Source organism: Phasianus colchicus, chromosome 1, assembly GCF_987193195.1.
Source record: "Phasianus colchicus chromosome 1, bPhaCol1.hap1.1, whole genome shotgun sequence".
NCBI classification, from domain to species: Eukaryota; Metazoa; Chordata; class Aves; order Galliformes; family Phasianidae; genus Phasianus; species Phasianus colchicus.
The window spans coordinates 186255021-186275528 of record NC_143436.1 but is presented as its reverse complement, the minus strand read 5'-3'; the positions used below and the strand labels follow the sequence as shown (position 1 = coordinate 186275528).

Genomic DNA, 20508 nt, shown 5'->3' with positions numbered 1-20508 from the left:
ATGGACCTTTGCTTCGGGCCCCTCTGGGGCTTTTTTTTCACTACTTATAGCTCAGATGTCACCGCTGTGCAACAGTGACACAAATCCCGTGCAGAGGAAGCAGGGGTGTTTTACATGATGCCTTGGCTGAGGTCTCCAGCGTTGCAGTGAGACTGAAATTGGTGGTGCTGCTCAGGGAGATACTGGGGCAGCAGCAGGAGTTCTCACCCACAAACTGCTGTAGGGCTCGAAGAACCGTCTTTCAAAACAAAGATTTCTGAGTTGTAACTTTAAGATGTTTAAGATTCACTTTTTTTTTTTTTTTTTGCCAAGCAGCATCTCATGTGTTTTGTGGTTTAATATAGATAGCTGGCAGGGCGAGACAGCTGCTTGCAGGGCTGCGCAGCAAGTCCAATATACAGCAAATGCTGCCCCTGCTGTCTGAGAGAAGGAAATACCCAAACTCCATCAGAGCCCGTTCAAGTTTTGACCGGGACGCTGCCGAATGTTACCAGCCCCTGGAAAGCAATACCAGTTCTGTACGGCCTCATTGCTTTCATAAAGTCAACTGGCTCTTAGCACCATCAGACATCACTTGTGATCGTGTCACGTGCATTCTAATAGAAGCACACAAGATGAAACATTAACGTAACAGATCCTGAATAATTGATCACTTTCTTTCCCCCCCATCTGCCAACAATAACATGTGGCCTCTTGAAATGCTGTTGTAATCTCACGTGAACTGTCATGTTTGAGTATTTTTCTGTGTGAATTTGCTGTTGCTGTTGAAGCTCTGGGTTTCCTGAGTCAGCACCCCCTCCAAATCAGCAAAGCACTCACTGGTGCTCACCATGGAAGTCCCACTGTGCTGATAATGTTCCAAAAAGTGAAGGAAAAGACCGTCACCTATGTCAAAAACCTGTGTCACTTAAAGAAATTAGTTCTTGCTGAAATCTGGGCACATACTCTGTTCATCTACGTTTAGCAATGATGTATCGAATGACTTCAGTTGTATTAACTCCATTGAAATGGCACATGCTTAGTTTTAGTGCCGCAGAGAATTCTGCAAACCAGGGCTCTCAGTTTTCAGCCGTTGCCACTATTTGCTTTTCAGTGAAGGTTCTTTGCCATTTGGAGCGACTGCAGCTATAAGCACACATAGACATGCTGAATATACCATACAGCTTGCCTGCAACACTGCTAAGCTTCATTGAACTAACTGACTGCAGCTGGGTCAGTTTCCTTGCCCTGAAAGTTTGGACACGAGGCTCATGCGTTATCGTGCTGTGAGCTGTACAAAAGCCATCTTCAACACACCTGGGTTTTTAATCAAGAATATAATCCCCAGAGAAATCTATAGAAACTGTGCCTACATCTTATGTAATAAATGGCAGGGAAAAGAAAAAAGCACACGACAAAAACACACATCATCCCATATTACGTAGAAAAGGACCAAAATTCATGTAAACTAAACAGGAAAGTATGGAATGAAGAGGGTATCGTCAGGTTCCTTCAATACCACTCCACATGCTCCTCATGCTATGCCTTGGCTGTTCGGTTGTGTTTTCCTGCATTCTTTTGTCTGGTCTCTAAATTCAGCTTAGAAATTGATATTTATTATTTCTCAGAGCAGAATCAGCAAGTTAACTTTTTAAAGTGCATTTCGTGCTGGCTGTTTCTCTTGGAGCGGTACTGTATTTGCATGCGTTTATCTAACACACCCACTCTGTTTATCCAGGAAGACTTAAAGAAGGATAAAACTACAAGCCTTTATTTATCTAAATAATAGTAAACTAGAAGAGCTAAGCATGGGAATTGCCTGTAATTGCCTGCTGAGCTACTAGAAATAGCTGCTTTTGGGAAACAGGAGAAGCCTTCACCATGTTTAAGAAATAGAGTATCGGCTATCTCCTGTTAGCAAAGTTTGCCATCCTGTTTGATCCACAAATGACTTTATTTCTGAAAAAAGAGAGACAAAGGGAGAAGAAACGCTTCATACTTCCCTGCCAGTTTTGGACATAGAATATATACCTTCTCTCCTAGATGTACATCGTGTTTGGAAGGCTGATCCTATGCATAAATATAACGTGTGGAATTTTATCATTATCATAGTCCCAGGCTACGGAACTTCAACTAGAGCAGATGATTGAAACCCTACAGGAACTAAAGCAATTTCCAAGTATGATCATTAATCACCTGCTCCGGTTCTAATCACATACTGATCTCTCCTCATTGTTGCATTAAGACAGGCACTTTATCTTAATTAGAGCTACGACTTCAAAAACTAAAGACAATTAAAAATGCCCTATCAGAACAAACGTTATATCTTCTCACCCACTAAATTCACTCAAAGTCTCTGAAGTGGAAAAGAAAGCATGAAAGATGGTGAGATCTCTGACCTCTCCCACTAGTTGTTATTTGCACAGAATTTTTCCACTACAAATATTCTTATCTCAATTGGACCTGAAAACCTTTCTTAGTAGGAGACCTCTTTGCACTGTGTGCTACCTGGCACTGAGCAGTTACAGCTTGTCCTGCAAAATCCAACCCAAATTTTTACTTACACGGATCTTCTAAACAATTCTTCAATTTTTTTTTTGCAAGTGAAGACAAATGTAAACATGTCATAATGATACTTCACATTCTCTGCCTTGTAGAAGCTCTTCAGGTGAAACAGCAGCCACAAAAATATTATCACTTCCTCTAATCTTGGTGAGAGGAGCATCAAAGTCTGAGAGATGGTACACATACAAATATTTTGTCAGCCCCCTGCCAAACCATGTCATCAGTTTCCTACTGAAATAGAAATCAGTGATGTCAATTCTAGGCATTTTCTGAATCCAACTAGTGATGTCACAGGCAAAATTCAATCAGCCTGTGAGGTGCTTTTTTTCCAAGAACTTTTGCAATTTATTTAAAAAAAGAAATGCATAAGATCTTGAAAAAAATGCTTGCAAGGACAAGAAAGAAGTAGATAGCTCAAACTTTTCAGGCAAGCAAAGAAGAGGTGAGAAATATAATCTGGGATGCAGCAGGTATACAAGAATGCTCAAAGTACATGATCAAAGTTAATAATTCAGAATAATTTCTGAATTTTCGTTTTCAATCAAAATGTATGTTTTCTTCAAATATTAAGGTTACTTAGCAAGCCAAAATTTCCCAAACGTACTTCTGATTTTAGGAGCAGTCAGTTTAATTCTACTAAACTACGGGCCTGTCCTCTTCAATATCTTTATTGACGACCTGGATGAGGGCATTGAGTGCACCCTCAGTAAGTTTGCAGATGACACCAAGTTGGCTGGAAGTGTTGATCTGCTTGGGGGTAGCGAGGCCCTACAGAGGGATCTGGGCAGAAGTTCAACAAGGCCAAATGCCAGGTCCTGCACTTTGGCCACAACAACCCCAGGCAATGCTACAGACTTGGGGCAGAGTGGCTGGAAGACTGTGTAGTGGAAATGGACCTGGGGGTATTGATTGATGTTCAGCTGAACATGAGCCAGCAGTGTGCACAGGTGGCCAAGAAGGCCAATGGCATCCTGGCTTGCATCAGAAACAGCATTTCCAGCAGGAACAGGGAAGTGATTGTCCCCCTGTACTCAGCTCTGGTGAGGCCGCACCTCCCATACTGTGTCCAGTTTTGGGCCCCTCACTGCAAGAAAGACATTGAGGCCCTGGAGCGGGTTCAAAGAAGGCCGACAAAGCTGGTGAGGGGTCTGGAGCACAGGCCTGATGAGGAGAGGCTGAAGGAGCTGGGATTGTTCAGTCTGGAGAAGAGGAGGCTCAGGGGAGACCTTACTGCTCTCTATAACTACCTGAAGGGAGCTTGTAGTGAGCTGGGGGTCGGCCTCTTCTCTCATGTAACTGGTGATAGGACCAGAGGGAATGGCTTCAAGCTGCACCAGGGAAGATTCAGGCTGGATGTCAGGAAATACTACTTTTCTGAAAGAGTGGTCAGGCACTGGAATGGGCTGCCCAGGGAGGTGGTGGAGTCACCGACCCTGGAGGTGTACAAGGAACGTTTGGATTTTGTGTTGAGGGACGTGGTTTAGCGAGAACTATTGGAGATAGGTAGATGGTTGGACTGGGTGATCCTGTGAGTCTTTTCCAACCTTGGTGATTCTGTGATTCTATGAAATGTGGCAAAACAAGAAATGTGACCACTCATTCCAATAGCAATTTTTCAACACAGAAATTGTTCTCCAGAACATTCAGAAAGCAGCACAGTTTATTACTATTTGAGAAGATCTGAGAGAGTGTGCTTCGTTATACAGTATGAGATCCACTCCTTGCAAACCAGATTTCCTTCATGAGAATTAAGTTACACCAAAACAATTATTTTAAAGGTATCAACAGAAGCATAGAGATTTTGTTAACAGAAAGAACTATGGCATCAGCAGGCACTGCTTTTCCAGAAAGATAAGCTTGAGACAGATCCCTGGGTACTTGTAGATTGATGGGTGTGTTCTCACTAACATTCCCTGAAAAACAGGGATGGACAACAAAAGAGAAGAGTTCCTTCAGTTTGGTAAACATGGAAATAAGTATGATATACAAAATCTTAGAATATTTACATATCTAACTGACAATTAAGGTATGAAAATAATATCTTCACATATAAACTTACTTATTTTATAAATCTTTATAAATCTTAAGTTTGAGAGCAAGTCTCAGTATCTTTACTGGGATTTTTCACCAACATATGTGGTGCAATGGAGAACTGATATTAGCTCACTCTCACATTACTTAAACCCACTGCTGAGTTTCAAACCCTTAAAATATGAAAATGGTTCATTACTTACAAGGAACGCTGGAAAAAGGCTACTGAATAACAAATCTAAGTTACAGTCCTACAGAAAAAAAGCCAACAGATTTTGACCATGACGTGGTATCCCTGGCAGTAGTTGCCTATCTGGTCAGCATGTTACCAGTAGAGTGGGACATCAGACATGAGAAACTGTTATGGACAAATATGTGAAAAAATAGGTTTCCTTACTTTTAGTTCTGAGAAAGCAACTTGTTAAAAAAATCTAGAGGGTTAACAGCATCATTCCTTTACTGAGTTTCTCAGCTATAACAGACTAACAAGAATATGTGCATACTGCAGGGTCTAAGAACAGTTCCTAACGGGATTCAAAACCATGCACTCTTCTGTTGGGGTATGTCAACTTAACCTCATATGCAGCACAAAATACCAGGATGGAATAGCCACACTTCCCAGTCTTCAAAGTCTTGGCCCATGGTAAACCATGCATCATGATTCTAGGTAACTCCTGCTTTCTGTTGTCAGATTATACTGGAAGAATTCTTGCTTAGCTTGCATGGCCACATTAATCCATTTTTTAATTATTTTTTAAATTACTGCAAGTTGCTGCCATTATGTTTGCACAACACAATTTGTCATTTAAGATCTTAGTAAGTTGCCTCAGACAGCGTCAGAGAGAGGATTGTGGGGCCAAGCGTGCACCTAGATGGCTATGCCAGCCTCAGACCCTGTGACGCCAGTTACGTGACTCATCACCTACTCTCTAAAGAGGAATGACTGCTGTGTTGCAAATATAGTCGGGATTGCATAATATTTCCCCTGCTGCCTTACAACAGGCTGTAGTGATTCCTCAGAAGGGAAATAAGTCTTTGCATTTGGGTCCTTTTCATCATAACTATTTTTCTAAATGGTTGGACTTGCTTGCGAATTTACAATAAGCAGCAAGGAAGGTATGATGCAAATCATATATGTAACATAGACTTACCTTTCCAAATAATCCCACTTCAAAAAGTCTCAAGACCTCCTACCTTCCCAGTGATACAGCTCAGCATCAACAGGCAGAGCTTTTGTTTCACAAATAAAAAGATACTGATCTGTTATTTTTAAGAATAAAAGGAAGCCCAAAGTGACAGCAAGAATGGAAGGACTGATTTGATAAAACTTCAAGTTATTATTCACACAGATGAAAAAAGATACAGGATATTCTTAAGCAGTAGTTTACAGACCCATGGATGTAAGCATAATACAGCCTTTTAGATTATTAGAGTCTTGAAGAACAAGCAGAGGTGAAGTGCATACAGATAAAATAGGCCATTCAGATTTTGACAAGGTATCTTTAAAAGAGCTGTATGTCCACTTAATCAATTTTTTCTTCTTGGAAACTGTCTGCATCGTTCATGTAGTTTTCAAGATCATTACATTTCTGCAAATAAAATAAAACTTGTATTACTTTATCATGGTATAACAACTGGATTATGCAAAAAACGCTTTCTATGTTTTTCTTCAATATATTAAGAAGCATGCCAATAACAATTCAGAAGCAAAGATATCTGAAAGCTTGCTAAATGTACTCCAAGTTATCACAGAATGGCCTGGGTTGAAAAGAACCACAATGATTATGCAGTTTCAACCCCCCTGCCACGTGCAGGGTCACCAACCACCAGACCAGGCTGTCCAGAGCCACATCCAGCCTGGCCTTGAATGCCAGCCTGGCCTTGAATCTTAAAATATTGTTCATCAAGTGTTTCTGAATAAATCAAAGTACTCCAATGTAGAGAAAAAAGTGCTCTTGCTGTGCCTTATGTACGTTTCCAACCTTCAGGAGTTACAGCTTCAGTTTGTTGTGGTGCTGCTTCCAAGTGAAACAGGAGCCTGCCCACCACAGCCCCAAGACCATGCAGCTGCCAGAAAACTTGATGTGAGGAGCTGACAAAGCTTTGTGTGAAAGCAGTGGGCATACAACAGTTTGAGAGGTTGAGTCAGCAGAAGTGAATGAACAGTTAGGCTAAGTTATAATTAGTAAAAAAGATTAATTCAGAAATAAACCATTAAATCAATTAAATTAAATCTTATCTCAGTTTGATTTTATCTGCTTGAGAAACACTAAATCAAGTAACTCGGTTATACCTTCTGAATCCACCCCGTTTCTTCCAGCTGGCTGAAAAGTCTTTCAACTGTGTCTTTAACTGGTTCATCCTCAACACTGTCCAACTTGGTAATGGAGCTGCACTCCACATATAACTTGTACTTGAAGTGCTTCAATCTGTGATAAACTTTGGTACGATTTGCACACACTACGCCGACCTTCAACACCTACATCAAAGTAAACTCATCAGTTTCTCAGGTAGAACAGTGATCATCTAGGCGTTACAAAGGATGGATTAGTCAGCCTGGCTAATAAAATGTTATCAGTCAGTCTGGGAAGACTTTTTCAATAATGAAATAAGTCATGCTACGTGCATAAAAATAAAATACAGATTTCAATATCATGGCAGAATAATTTTGTTGCAAGCAGGCAGCATGCAAGTCTATGCTATGGCAGATAATCAGCACTGTTTTCTTGCAAAACCTGTACAAAGTTTTGTCTATAATTAATAGCGTATCTGTTGTCTGCAGGAGGAACTCCATAAACTCACTAGCATTTTAGGTGACCATCATACTGTCAAAGCAGAGAAACTGTCTGATGACTTTTGCTTTGAAATTGCAGGCCTGTCCTAGGGACAGGAAACACCAGTTCTAGTGTTCTGTACACTGAGTAATATATAGGTATTTTTTTAGTACAGACATATGAACATAAATAGATACATACACAAAAATGTATTAATAAATATCTATATCACAGAATCATACAATAGTCTGGGTGAAAAGGACCTCAAAGATCATCCATTTTCAACCCCTCTCCTATGTGCAGTCACCAACCACCAGACCAGGCTGCCCAGAGCCACATCCAGCCTGGCCTCCAGGGATGGGGCATCCACAGCCTCCTTGGGCAACCTGTTCCAGGGTGTCACCACCCTCTGTGTGAAAAACTCCCTCCTAATATCTAACCTAAACCTCCCCTGTCTCTGTTCAAAACCATTCCCCCCATCCTATCACTATCCACCCTTGTGAACAGCCGTTCCCCCTCCTGTTTATACACTCCCTTCAAATATTGCAAGGTCATAATGAGGTCTCCCCAGAGCCTTCTGTTTTCCAAGCTAAACAAGCCTGGTTCCCTCAACCTTTCTTTATAGGAGAGGTGCTCCAGCCCTCTGATCATCTTAGTGGCCCTATATATATTAATCTACATCTGGCTGGCTTTTGGATTCAGATTTTCTACCCTCCAAAGTAAGAGAAATTAATACATGAATGAAGAAATTTAGGTCTTCACAAGAGAAACTGATACGGCATTACTAAGAACCAAAAATAGGACAGAAACAAGCTTCAAGGGCAACACTGTTTTGGACTGATGTTACATCAGTCCAAAGTTTGTTACATCTTCGAGAGTAACAAGCAGGTAAATGGCTAAAAGTCAAAATTCTTTGCATCAGTAACACAGGCTGAGATGGTGTTACTGTTTCAGAACACACATGCAAGTTTCAACTAACCACTTTCTATACTGCAAAAACACCAGTTCTGAGGCACAACAGCAATGCCTTTTGTTGCAGCTCTTGGTAACCATCTGAATATTCTTTTTAAAATATTAGAAGTTATCAGTTTAATCAATGCTCACATCGTGCATTAGGAAACTTGCCTAAATGCATGATCAAATGGTTGTGTCTGTCAGCAGCCCCCTGTAACATCTGGCCTATTTGTACAACCTCACCCTGGCTGTATCTGACAGGAACAGACAAAATATGCTTTTCTACATAATTTTTATAAATATAAATGCAAGTTTAAGGTTGTGTATTTTTTTAAATATCTAAATATACTTTATTTCTCAAATATATTAACCAGCAGTTTTGGTGATATAAACAGGTGAAATATCACTAAAGCCAATGGAGGCATGCTAACTTAAAAGAACATTTGATCTGACCTAAAATGTCTATAAACTGACAAGTTAACCAACTTGAGATAACAAAAGATTGCTACTACAGTGCAGTTCTCTTGTAATCATGTCTATGTACCCGCATGCAGTTCCACTTTCTGTGTGTGCCCAAAGCTGAAAAGCTAAGGCTTGTGTTTGGTGTTATCAGTGCTTTTAATGAGCAAGATGTATTAACCAAGGCAGAACTATTAACCAAGGCAAAACCTTGACTTCTTCAAATTTCTAACGTGTCAAATAATGAAGCAATCAAAAATTGAAATGTGGTGTTTCGCAGGGTGATTTACAGCTTCTGAAGTATTCCAAGTAATGAAGCGTGGTGTCTGGAACACTACTTGATAGAAAATAGGAGATAGAATTCTGCATTCTGATACCCTGCCTGGACTACTTCTTGCCCTGTGATAACAGCTAACAGGACATGTTTTGGAAGGTGGTATAAGACACAGGAAAAAACCACCAGAATATATATATATATATATATATATTACCACACAACTTCTAGCAGTCAACGATTAAGAAATTCTGTATCACCCCAGCTATTATATTCCATAGCTTGGAAAGAGTTTCCCCAAAAACCTGTCTAATCCCTTCTAGGAGCCAATTACATTTTTTTTTTTGTTGTTCTCCGGAGTACCTTGTGGTAATGAGTTTCATGGTTTATTTTTGTGTGAGGTGTAAAGAATTTCCAGACTGGAAAAGTGCCAGATGAAAAAAAAATATCATACAATGTCATTACTTATTGTGTTATAAAGCAAGAGAGATTGTCTAAAAATACAATGTTATTTCAGAATGTAGCTTTGGAAAGAATCTCAGTACTGTACACAATCTAATTTGTTCCCCCTCGCAGTCCTCAGTGACTCTATCCTAATGCTTAACTTATCTCCTCAAGCTGGCCGTATCAGCCAAAGCTGTGTTAAATCACTTTGTATGGAATGCAGAAGCATAGCCTGACAACAGCATTAACATGTAGTGACTGAATTATGCCCTCTAAGCATAGATATGAATAGAAATAGAACAACAGGTCTGAGAGCAGAAAACAGTTCATAATCCAGGTGACACAGGAGCAGAGAAACATGGGGGACACCTAAACTGTTCAATTCTCTTTGACCGTGGAGGGATGAGAATTGGCAGCTACTCACAACAATCATTGCAAGCCTAAGCAAAACTCAAACAGCTGTTTCTCTTCAGGCCTATTGGCAAAGCAGAATACTTTAGAGACCAGAGAAAAAGGAAAGTTTTATGCAGAAGAAGGGTTGGAGGTCTGTTTTTGTTCTCTACAAAACCACTTTTCTTGGGTACTTTCAAAGAAAACTTTAGAAATAGCCCAAATAAGTATTTCCATTCAAACTGATCTGGCAGTTCTGAACTGCCTTCTTTCAGTCAATTATTTTCTTGAAGTGTCAGTTTTATGTAGCTCTCTTAGCCCTTTTTGTTCTTTCCTTTCCCTCAATTGGCAGGACAGGTTGATCAATGCACTGCTAGAAGAGCTTCAAAAACCAACTTGAAAACAGTACCTTTAGCAGCCTCCATTACAGGTCACTATAGGAAAATGAATGTTGCATTAGCAAACCATTAGTAAAAATTACTGCAAAGTGCTCAATCACTCTCTCTCCCGGGTCTGTCTGTTCTCCAGCCTCTGAGCTATATTGAGTATGCATGTGGCATCTCAACAGATGCTGGGCTACACAGGATAAAGAAAAATCCTCATCTTCTATTGAGGAGAATAAAAATGAGCTAGGAAGAAAGTTTAATGTTCAGTATGATATTTAAAGTGTTTTCTAAAGTGAAGAACAACCAATGTAGGAGAACATTTGGACAGTAATATGGGGGTTTCTACCCAGCTTCCAATTTAACTGTGGAAATATCAGTAAGATGAAATTTCTGCACTAGTACACTTATTATTTCTGCTCAGGTAAGGTTCACACTTCACCTGAAAAATAGATTTTTAAGTTAATGATCTTCCTCGCACTGAGGTCTCTAAATGTATAACAATGACTGTACAAGCAAGATGGCTTCTCCACATCCTAAGGACTTAGTGTTTTCCTGTAATAAATAAGGGGAAAAACCAAGTTCTTAATTATCATGCAAACAGATACTAATCAAAGCAATATTAAGAACTACTATTCAGCAGGTTCTGAGATCAGTTTTAAGAAAAAAAAAAACTTGCAGCACAGGTTTACCACCCTATGCATGACTTGCAGAGCCCGTTATTGTGATGCGATAATCACAATGATATCCCTCAAATGTTCAAGTTAGAATATTGGCAGAGATGCAAACAAGCTTCAGTAAGGTGTACTTCAGTAAGGTAAAGTTCCAGTTTGTTGAGGGCTTTGTGTAAGAAATTCAATCACACCCTGTTTCGAAACATGCTGTGAAAACATCTTGTACTGACACTTTTGTCTTTTCAGCAAGTACTGAAGTGCTTCATCTGTGTTCTGAAATCATTTTAGATGTACAAAGTAAAGGAATACACCTTCTACATGTCCTGAGAGAGAAGAAAAGCAGAACTTGAGCATCAGCTTGGTACGCAGGTGCAGCAGTATCTTATACTTGACAAATTGTGTTTTGAGTTTATCATAAGAGGTCAGGAAATACATTACTTAGGAAGGCCATAAGCAAATGTAATCATAACAAATACTGTACAAATAACTGTACATTTGATGCAGAGATCCCTAAATACTGGTAACACCCAGGTGTCTTAAGACTCGAGGTCTTCAAAAGTCTCAGCCCTAAAATGTAAAACCTAGAATGGCTGCCTAACGGAACATTATGTAACAAAGATAAATTTCCTTCCAAGAACATAATTTAATCCACCATGTCCTAGTAAAGGCAACAGAGTGGAAAAAAAAGATGCAAGACTACTGAAAAGGAAATGTTTTCTAGCTAAAACAAGTTGTTCTGCAGCGAAGAAGAAAACGTTGTAGTAGAAAATACTGAAGTAGTTAGAAACAAGACTTCTCAAAAAATCAACAATTTCAAGTGTCAGCACAACTGAGACATCAAGATACTTTGCCCCGAGTGAACAGCTACATGGGAAATGGCAGATGTGAAAACATCTGAAGAACAAAGCAGTAAAATCCTGAGTAGGCTGCACTTGGATGCTATAATGACAGTGGCACTATTCCACTCTGTATTCTGACCTACAGCAAACACACACAGCGCACAGGGACACTCCAAAAGGAGTACAGTAGGCATGGAATTAGCAAACACAGTGACCCAACTTAGAATAAACCTTTTGGGCAACAAAGTAAAAAACAGAGCCATTCAATGGAGATGATTGCCCATTACACAGAAAGTTGCTTTTATAATGTTTCTGAAAGCTAATTAATGCAAGACTCCCGCTGGGAATGCCTTAAAGGCATTATAGGCACACAGAAAGGTAAAGGGCTTTCAAGTCATCCAGTTTCATTGAAAAGGCATTCTGATATTTAGAACAGATGTAACTCTGAGGCAGATGTCATTCCTGATTTAAAGCTTCAGACTCCTGGCACAAGGGAGATAGGATCTATTCAAGTATTTTTTTTTTTTTTAAAGTCACAGTATTTCTCAGGTACTTGCTAAAAAACCAGGAATGCCAGGCACATTCAAAGCAACACTCAGCCCTGTAGATTTTTTTACTGCTATAAATGATTCTCATTTCTTTAAAACATGCTTTAGGATTTTCAATCATCTACTGAATGTTCTCTGACCAAACAAAAAAACTACTCGAGAAACAACAGATGAGCGCTCATATTATAACTTCAATTAGTAGGCAGATCTTCATATGTGCTGTCAGCCCTGATGACACACAAAAGACAAGCATGCTCAGCAGGTTATGTAGGATACCATGAGCCTAGAGAACTTCCTTCCTCACCTGAATACAACTCAAACTACAGAAACTTGAAACAGAAGAAAAATTGAGATAAATGTCAAATTTGATTTGAATGCAATGATGATCAATGAAACCTATCTCACGCCAGTTAGACAAAACTAATGAAAGAGGAACTACAGGTCTTCCATCAGTTTTCTTCTTATGGATGTAACATGTGGTAGAATTATGCTTGTAATGGAAAACAAAATAAGTAAGTAAATAAAGCTAGTTTTAGAGTCTTTTTTTTTTTTTTTTTTTTTTTATCATGAGGTTCAGCTCACAACTGGATATATTTACTAGTACTTAATACAGTGTAAGTACACATGCTGTAATAGGTACTAAAGGTCTTGGGGAAAAAAAACTCAACAATTTACTTATTTGGTAAAACTCATTTTTATGTGAAGTTATTTTTTGAGACCTTTTCCCCAAGATGTTAGGGCTGGAGGGGTCAGAGGAGAAGTGGTCATTCCTCCTCACTTTCATAAGAACTTCCTTCACAACTCCTAGCTAAATCCAACTGCAAAATGGCTGTCACACTTTAAAAATGAAGGGGAGTTTAGACTTAGAAACACAGTAGCTGACAGGACTTCTATTCTTTGTATGATTTTGCATAACAGTAGACAAAGCTTAAAAATAATGATATAAGGTGCTTGTTTGAAATTACCTGTTTGTCATCTGACATGAAGTCATCTGCTTCCAGAGTTCTATTATTATAAAGCTTTCCAAACAGTAGTACATTAAACTTACAGTAGCGATTCATTTCACATGCCTGACAAGACATATTCCTTGGATTTGTCAAGGTTACAAGAACATCCGGGTAACAATCCACACGCTCCTGAAAAACACATTTCAGATAACATTAAAGAATCTCCATGAACTTGTACAGGTTGCTAAGTACTTTCTACTCACACAGAATTAGTGTAAGAGAAACCAAAGATTCAAGTCTGAAATCTTTTGGCATTCAGTTGGGAGCACGTACCTTCTCAATCGTTTTCTAACACTTCACCCAGTTCTCTCTAATTTGGCTTCAGTTCTAAAGACTTGCTCCTGCATCCAGGCCTTCAGTTCTCTTTCATGCCTCCCCCCCGTCGTTGGTTTTCTGGAGGGTGTGAAGGTGGTTATTCTATCAGTTGGCCTACTTCAAATAAACTGTACTTCGCCACTGGCCCATACTCCATTATTAGGGGGATTATTAGGTCAACATAGCTATAACACTAACAGTATTCTACTAACTCACATACAGTGACTAGGCTACTGTCTAAAGGCCTCCTATCTTTGAAGTTGCAGTAGATTCATGATGAACACACTAGTTGTTCTTTTTGTGGGAGGAAGATTTTAATTCTGTTAGAACACTGAATGAGCACCAAGAAGTCCTCAAAAAAGCATCCGGTGAAGTTAGCAGGAGAAGCACTGAGGTCACTGAGAACATACACATACATGGTTATGGTACTGGTACTGAGAATTATACTACTGAAAAAATCTGCCAGTAAAAATATGATTTGGAGACCACTTCACTATTATAGTTACAGCAGATGCTACAAACCTTGTACCGGTCTTTCCAGCGGCTTCTAGAGATTAAGTTGTCAAGGCGGGGCTGAATGTAACGGTCATCCAAATAGCGAAGTGAGAGCAACATATCTTGTGCATACTTCTTTTGTCTTGTTCCATCTGTTCAGCAACAGTCATTATTGATTGGCTGACCATCATATGTTGTACATATTTCTTCAAGTAAAATTTTCAAGGACATTATGCTTCTGAATATTGAGAACCATAAATGATTCTAATAAATTACTACTGAATTTACTACTGCTATCCATGTAAGTGATCCATGCATCTTTAATCACAGAATGGCCTGGATTGAAAAGAACCACAACGATCATCCAGTTTCAACCCCCCTGCTATGTGCAGGGTCACCAACCATCAGACCAGGCTGCCCAGAGCCACATCCAGCCTGGCCCTGAATGCCTCCAGGGATGGGGCATCCACAGCCTCCTTGGGCAACCTGTTCCAGTGTGTCACCACCCTCTGTGTGAAAAACTTCCTCCTAATATCTAACCTAAACATCCCCTGTTTCAGTTTAAGACCATTCCCCCCTGTCCTATCACTATCCACCCTTGTAAACAGCCGTTCCCCCTCCTGTTTATACACTCCCTTCAAATATTGCAAGGCCACAATGAGGTCTCCTCAGAGCCTTCTGTTTTCCAAGCTAAACAAGCCTGGTTCCCTCAACCTTTCTTCATAGGAGAGGTGCTCCAGCCCTCTGATGAACTACTCTATTTAATTATTTTAGAACTATGCCTCGCAAGAGGTACATGAATAAACTCTACAATCATGTTTAAAGTGAAAAACTGTCAACCCAAATGGAGAACCACTCACTCAAAACCTTTTAAAAGAATGAAAAAGGAAGATTTAAGGAGTCTTGTTATTCGCCCAATTTGTGTAAGGTGTTCCTGACTATAAAAGAGGTTGTAATCCACAAAAACAAACTGCTCTGACTTGCTTCCCAACACAGATTTTGACAGTGCTCCTCTCCTCCATCAATTCTAAGTAACACACAGAAAGTGACCTTTAGCCTTCAGCAGCAGTCACGTGGCTGCTGTTGAGCAACATAAACAGTTTCAAATGTTTACCCAAGCAAATGAAATAAACTATAAGAAGATAAATGAAACAACTACGCCACAGTTATCTGCCAGATATGTGCTAGACTCCAGGATTTAAACAGGACTTCCACAGCTACAAGACAATCCTTACTGCCTCAGGCTTCAGTATGTGCAGGCATGCAAACTTGTTCAGTTACCTTTCCTAATCTTTTAGCAATAGCATTAGCAAAGGAGCAAAGGAGAGAAGGTCCACTGGCTGTCTTAGCTTTCTATATGAAAACTGAATTGTCATTGTTGTTATAGCTACTTACAATCTATTGTTCTCACATGTATGTTTTCAGTAAGGCAGCTACAGTGAAAGCTTGAAAGATTGTGAAAGATTTTTAAAATGTTCATAATAAAAGGCAAGTTAACACTAAATTAGCTGCTGTTCATTATTTTACACTAAGAGATCGACTTCCATGAACTCAGAAAAATCCATTCTGTGTTTTGAAAATGTATCATTGGTTATGCGAGGTTATGCTCACAGCATGTGATATTCCTCAGAATACAGCCTCTAATTCATCCTCATAGCTGATCTGCCTCCCTTCAGCACTTGGCTGATACTTTCCACAACCTGACACTGACAGTCCATCCCCAGAGCATCCGTATGGTGCCTCTGAGCCTATCTGCAGAGCTGCCATTTGGCCCCACCAGGCCATGTGCTGAAAGCTGCTTCCTCTGCCAACAAGGACTGCCTGCTGTTGAAATTTACCTCAAAAGAACAACAGTCAAAGAAAAAGAATCAAATGCAGAATAATTGTCATAACTAAAGTCATCTATTAATTCTAAGCATGCACTACTGTATTTGTAATGTGATGTACTTACCATACAGCGAGCTCAGAAAAGTGTCATCAATTGCATTTATGAGGAAAGCCTTTACTATTCTTTGGAAATGTTCATAAGGACTACTGTGGCAAACTGGAAAAAAATACAATATAAACAGAATCTCTTTAAAAAATGAAAAATGTGTCAGCAATTTTCAGAATATTTTTTTATGACTGCAAATATAGAATTTTCAAATCATTTGAGTATGGGTTTAAAAAAATAATGTTAATGTCCCATATCCAAAATTCTCATTTAAGATCTTGCATTTAAATAGTGTTTCTCATCCCAGTGATCATAACCAATTTTAGCACATCCTAAAGTCACACCTCCTTTCATCACAAGCCCACAGGAAGAACTACAACCACAGACATAAGAAATTGTTCTATGCATAGCAGGAATTACTGCAGACCACAGAAGGTTGTGATTTTTTTCCTAACTTTCTTTCAAGTACGTACAATTCTGCTCATATCTTAATGGGGAAGAAGAACCAGAATTGCTTGTAGCTACCTGCAATAGCAATGGCTATCACACTATCCTGGCAGTACAAACCTGCTTCTAAAATAACATACACAAGAGGGGAAATAGCATAAACTTCTGGCTCAGGCTTCTCACCAATCCAGAGTTTTCATTAAGATTACAGGAATCTGACCAATGTGAGAGGCATTTTGACTGTACAATTGGTCTAAAACTGAGCAGAGAATTCAGAAACCTCAACAGTCTTACTGCATTAAAAAAAACAACCTCCTCCTGCAAAACAAACAAACAAACCAAAAAACCCCCCACAAAAATCAACAATAAAAAAGCAAAAGACCCAAGCTAACTGAAAGACTCCTATATTACTCTTCAGAACAGAATTCAGCCAGAACTAATGCATCTGCTCTTGGGGTATATATCACAAGATGGAGGTTTTGTGTCTCAAAAAGAACAGTTCCATCCTAAAACAGACCAACTTAAAGAAAAAAAAAAAAAAAAAAAAAAGATCAGTGTAGCAGGGTTCCCCTTCCTTTCTTCCAACTTATACCCTCCCTTTAATAAGATACAGAAGGACTGTAAAAGTTTACTGTGGAAACCGTGTCTACTTTCACAATAAATGAAAGCCTTTCAGGAACGTATCCTTTTAAACTATCATACCCTGTTACACAGCACTATTTTGTATTTAGAGCCCATGAATGCTTATTTCGGCACTAAAAGAAGGTTGTAGGTATAGAACTGTGACACATTTTTGTCTTACACTGTGGGACATAGTGTGCCAGCAACTCGCTATTTGATACATTTAGTTCTTTCTGCTGCGGATGTTTTTCACTCTTAATGTGCTCCACGTTGTCATCATCATCTTCGTCATCATCAACTATAAAATCTTTCAAGCTCTCACTGTCAGTTTCGCTGCCTTGTGGTGTGAGGAGCAATTGGCAGAATGGTTCCTCTTCTATTTCTGCTTCGTCATCAGAATCCTAATTAAATTTCAGAAAGTATTTAAAAGCAAATAAATTACTTTCAGTGTTTGCACTAAGGAAGTACTATATCTACTGGACAAGGTTTTGACCTACTAATAACACCAATTGTTCAGTTAACAAGAAATAACTTATTTCCAGAAATACATTTTTCTGTGCTACGTGGCAATTACTTTCCATTTTAAATCAGCCTTTTCCATGTACCTCGCTCCAGTTACATAGACCAAATAGGAATCAATAGCATCAAGTGAACCTGAGCTATCTAAGTTACTCCAACAGACATTTTGTGTCTTGAGAAAAATCATAGAATGGCCTGGGTGAAAAGGACCACAAAAATCATCCAGTTTCAACCCCCCTGCTATGTGCAGGGTCACCAACCAGCAGACCAGGCTGCCCAGAGCCACATCCAGCCTGGCCTTGAGTGCCTCCAGGGATGGGGCATCCACAGCCTCCTTGGGCAGCCTGTTCCAGTGTGTCACCACCCTCTGTGTGAAAAACTTCCTCCTAATATCTAACCTAAACCACCCCTGTCTCCGTTCAAAACCATTCCCCCTTGTCCTATCACTATCCACCCTTGTAAACAGCTGTTAAAAAAAAATAATAATACCATACTCTTAATAATAATAAAAGAATAAAAAAATAATACCATACTCTTCTTGCACGTCTCTTCTTTACAGAGAACTGAACACCAAAGATGTTTTTTTTTTTTTCCCCTTCTGACTACATAGGGAGGATAGATAGAATCACAGAACCATGGAATGGCCTGTGTTGAAAAGGGTCATAATGATCATCTGGTTTCAACCCCCCTGTTGGGCGCAGGGTCGATATCTGCATTCTAAACTGCTCAGCCAACTGAATGCATGAAAGGGAAAAAAAAAAAAAAAAAAAAAAAAAAATCTTAAATCCTCAGTAATCAAAATTAAGCTAAAAAAAAAAAAAAAAACAACCAACAACGGTTTTCTAGATGATGATTTTTAGCAGTCAGTATTATTATTTAGTTAATAGGTAACTACTGTTGAAATGTGATAGGGTTAATGATTTCTCAGGAATAAAACCGAAACCAACGGAAGAATCCTACTGATTCATCTCTCTTACTCATCATCTTCCCCTGAATTCCCAAGGGGACCGAATTTCAATGACAGAATCCAGACCTCGCAGTTTTCACTCCCAGAGCAGCTCCGAGCCGCCCGCTGTTTTGCAAGGTCCTGCAGCTTTGCCAGCACTTCCCGTTTCCTCGTAGCAGAAACATTTTCTGCAGGGCCGGCTTTACCAAACTGCTGTTCTTGGGAACTCTCGTCTTCGCTGATCACGCAGCGGCGTTTAGCAAAAGCTTTCCTAACCAGTACATCGCTGTCCTCGCTGTCCTCCAGCACGGAGCTGCTGAACTTTTTACGCTTTGCAGGCACGACGCGTTCATCCTCGCCATCCTCTGTTAGTTCTGCACCGCGGCTTTCCTCCTCCCGGTCGGAAAGGCTGCCCTTCACATCACTTTCATCACTTTCACCTTCTGACACGGCTGACTCCCCCTCCCCCGAGGTGAACGAGGATTCCTCATCGCTGTGGAACAGGACGAGCTCCCTCTTAGTTCGCCTCCAGTCCACTCGGGATTTGGGCGGCAGCTCGGCTCCCGCTGCTTTATGTCTTGTTTCGTATCTTCTGACGAACGCCTCCATGGGGAAGCTGCGACAACACACCGCAATACAACCCCGTATGACAAGGCCATACCAAAACAGGCACCACCTCCCATCGCGCTCCCTCCGCGGCCACGGCGGCTGCGGGACGCACGAATCGCCCTGCCTCGCCCCGGCCCGCCGCCACCCCCGCTCCCTCAACGCTCCGCTCACCGTTACCGTTTCCCGCGCTGCAGCGCCCGAGAGGATGAGGAGAAGTTACCGCCCCCCGGCATCTCGCGCGCCGCGATTGGCTGATTGTCGCTGTCACTCAACTGCCGGGATGTTTACGGAAGTTATGGAAGGATGCGGGAAGGGGATGATAGTCACGTGGGTTGATCAGGTTCTGTGGGTAGGGGCGCGGTGCTGCAGAGATGGAGGTTCCGGGTTCGAATCTTCTCCGTGCCCTCAGAGTCTCAATTAGTAGGCTGAAGTAGAGCTGGGGAACATTGAGCTGGTTTTGATTGCATTTCAGCCTGGCCAGGGTATGTTCCTGAGGCTTTTTGGCTGTTAGGAAGTAATTCTATACTGTGAGGGCAGTAACACATTGCAACATGTTGCCTACTGGGATTGTGGATGCCCCTTCCCTGGAAGCATTCAAGGCCAGGCTGGGTGGGACTGTGGGCAACCTGGTCTAGGAGTTGTCCCTGGTGTCCCTGCCTATAGCAGGGTGGTCGGTACGAGATGATCTTAAAGGTCCCTTCCAACCCAAACCATTCTATGGTTCATTCTATGAAAGAACCTTCAGAGATCCTCCAGTTCCAACTCCCTGACCTGCACAGGGGCACCTCCCATCAAATCAGGCTGCCCTGGGCTCTATCCAACCCTGGTTTTGGAAATCTCCAGGGATGGAGCACCCACAGCTTCTCTGAGCAACATGTTCCAGTGCCTCACCACTCTCATCGTGAAGAATTTCTTCCTTATAACTTATTTAAACCTAGTCTTCTGAAGCTTATAACCATTCTCTCTTGTCCTATCATTACAGCCCCTGAATGTCACCAAGGTCACCAAGGCCTGGCCTGAGGCTTCCTGATGGAACAGCTTCTTCTCAGCTGTGCACTTCTTCTGTCTTTGGAACAAACTTGATAAATTTAGCACGTTCAACCCCCAGATGACAGAGAATATGGAAACCGAGGTTCTTGCAGCTATAATTATAGGGAGATTTAGTGTAGCCAGGCCAGGGCCACCCAGAGCTGTTACACTGGGGGTGCCTATGCTGCCAGCCAGCTGTCCTCTGTGGTCTGCCCTGGAAGAAAACATAGCTTTTTTTGTTGTCTGTAAATCACACTTGGTGATCCTCACTAG

At 40.7% G+C, this 20508-nt stretch overlaps 1 protein-coding gene across 2 annotated transcripts; it reads right to left on the bottom strand.

Annotated features, from left to right (window-relative positions):
• Window positions 1-4186: 4186 nt before the first annotated feature.
• CCDC82 (coiled-coil domain containing 82) lies at window positions 4187-19499 on the bottom strand. 2 transcript variants are annotated; one of them, XM_031616147.2, is made up of 8 exons: window positions 19384-19499; window positions 18685-19213; window positions 17314-17533; window positions 16083-16175; window positions 14159-14283; window positions 13280-13450; window positions 6869-7054; window positions 4187-6164 (listed from the first exon to the last, which is right to left on the bottom strand). In XM_031616147.2, the coding sequence occupies exons 1-8, from the start codon at window positions 19437-19439 to the stop codon at window positions 6099-6101; spliced, it is 1446 nt and encodes a 481-aa protein (XP_031472007.2). In that variant the 5' UTR covers window positions 19440-19499; the 3' UTR covers window positions 4187-6098. The 2 variants fall into 2 exon arrangements, with proteins under 2 accessions (XP_031472007.2, XP_089990129.1); XM_090134003.1 differs by having other exon boundaries at window positions 19378-19467.
• Window positions 19500-20508: the final 1009 nt, after the last annotated feature.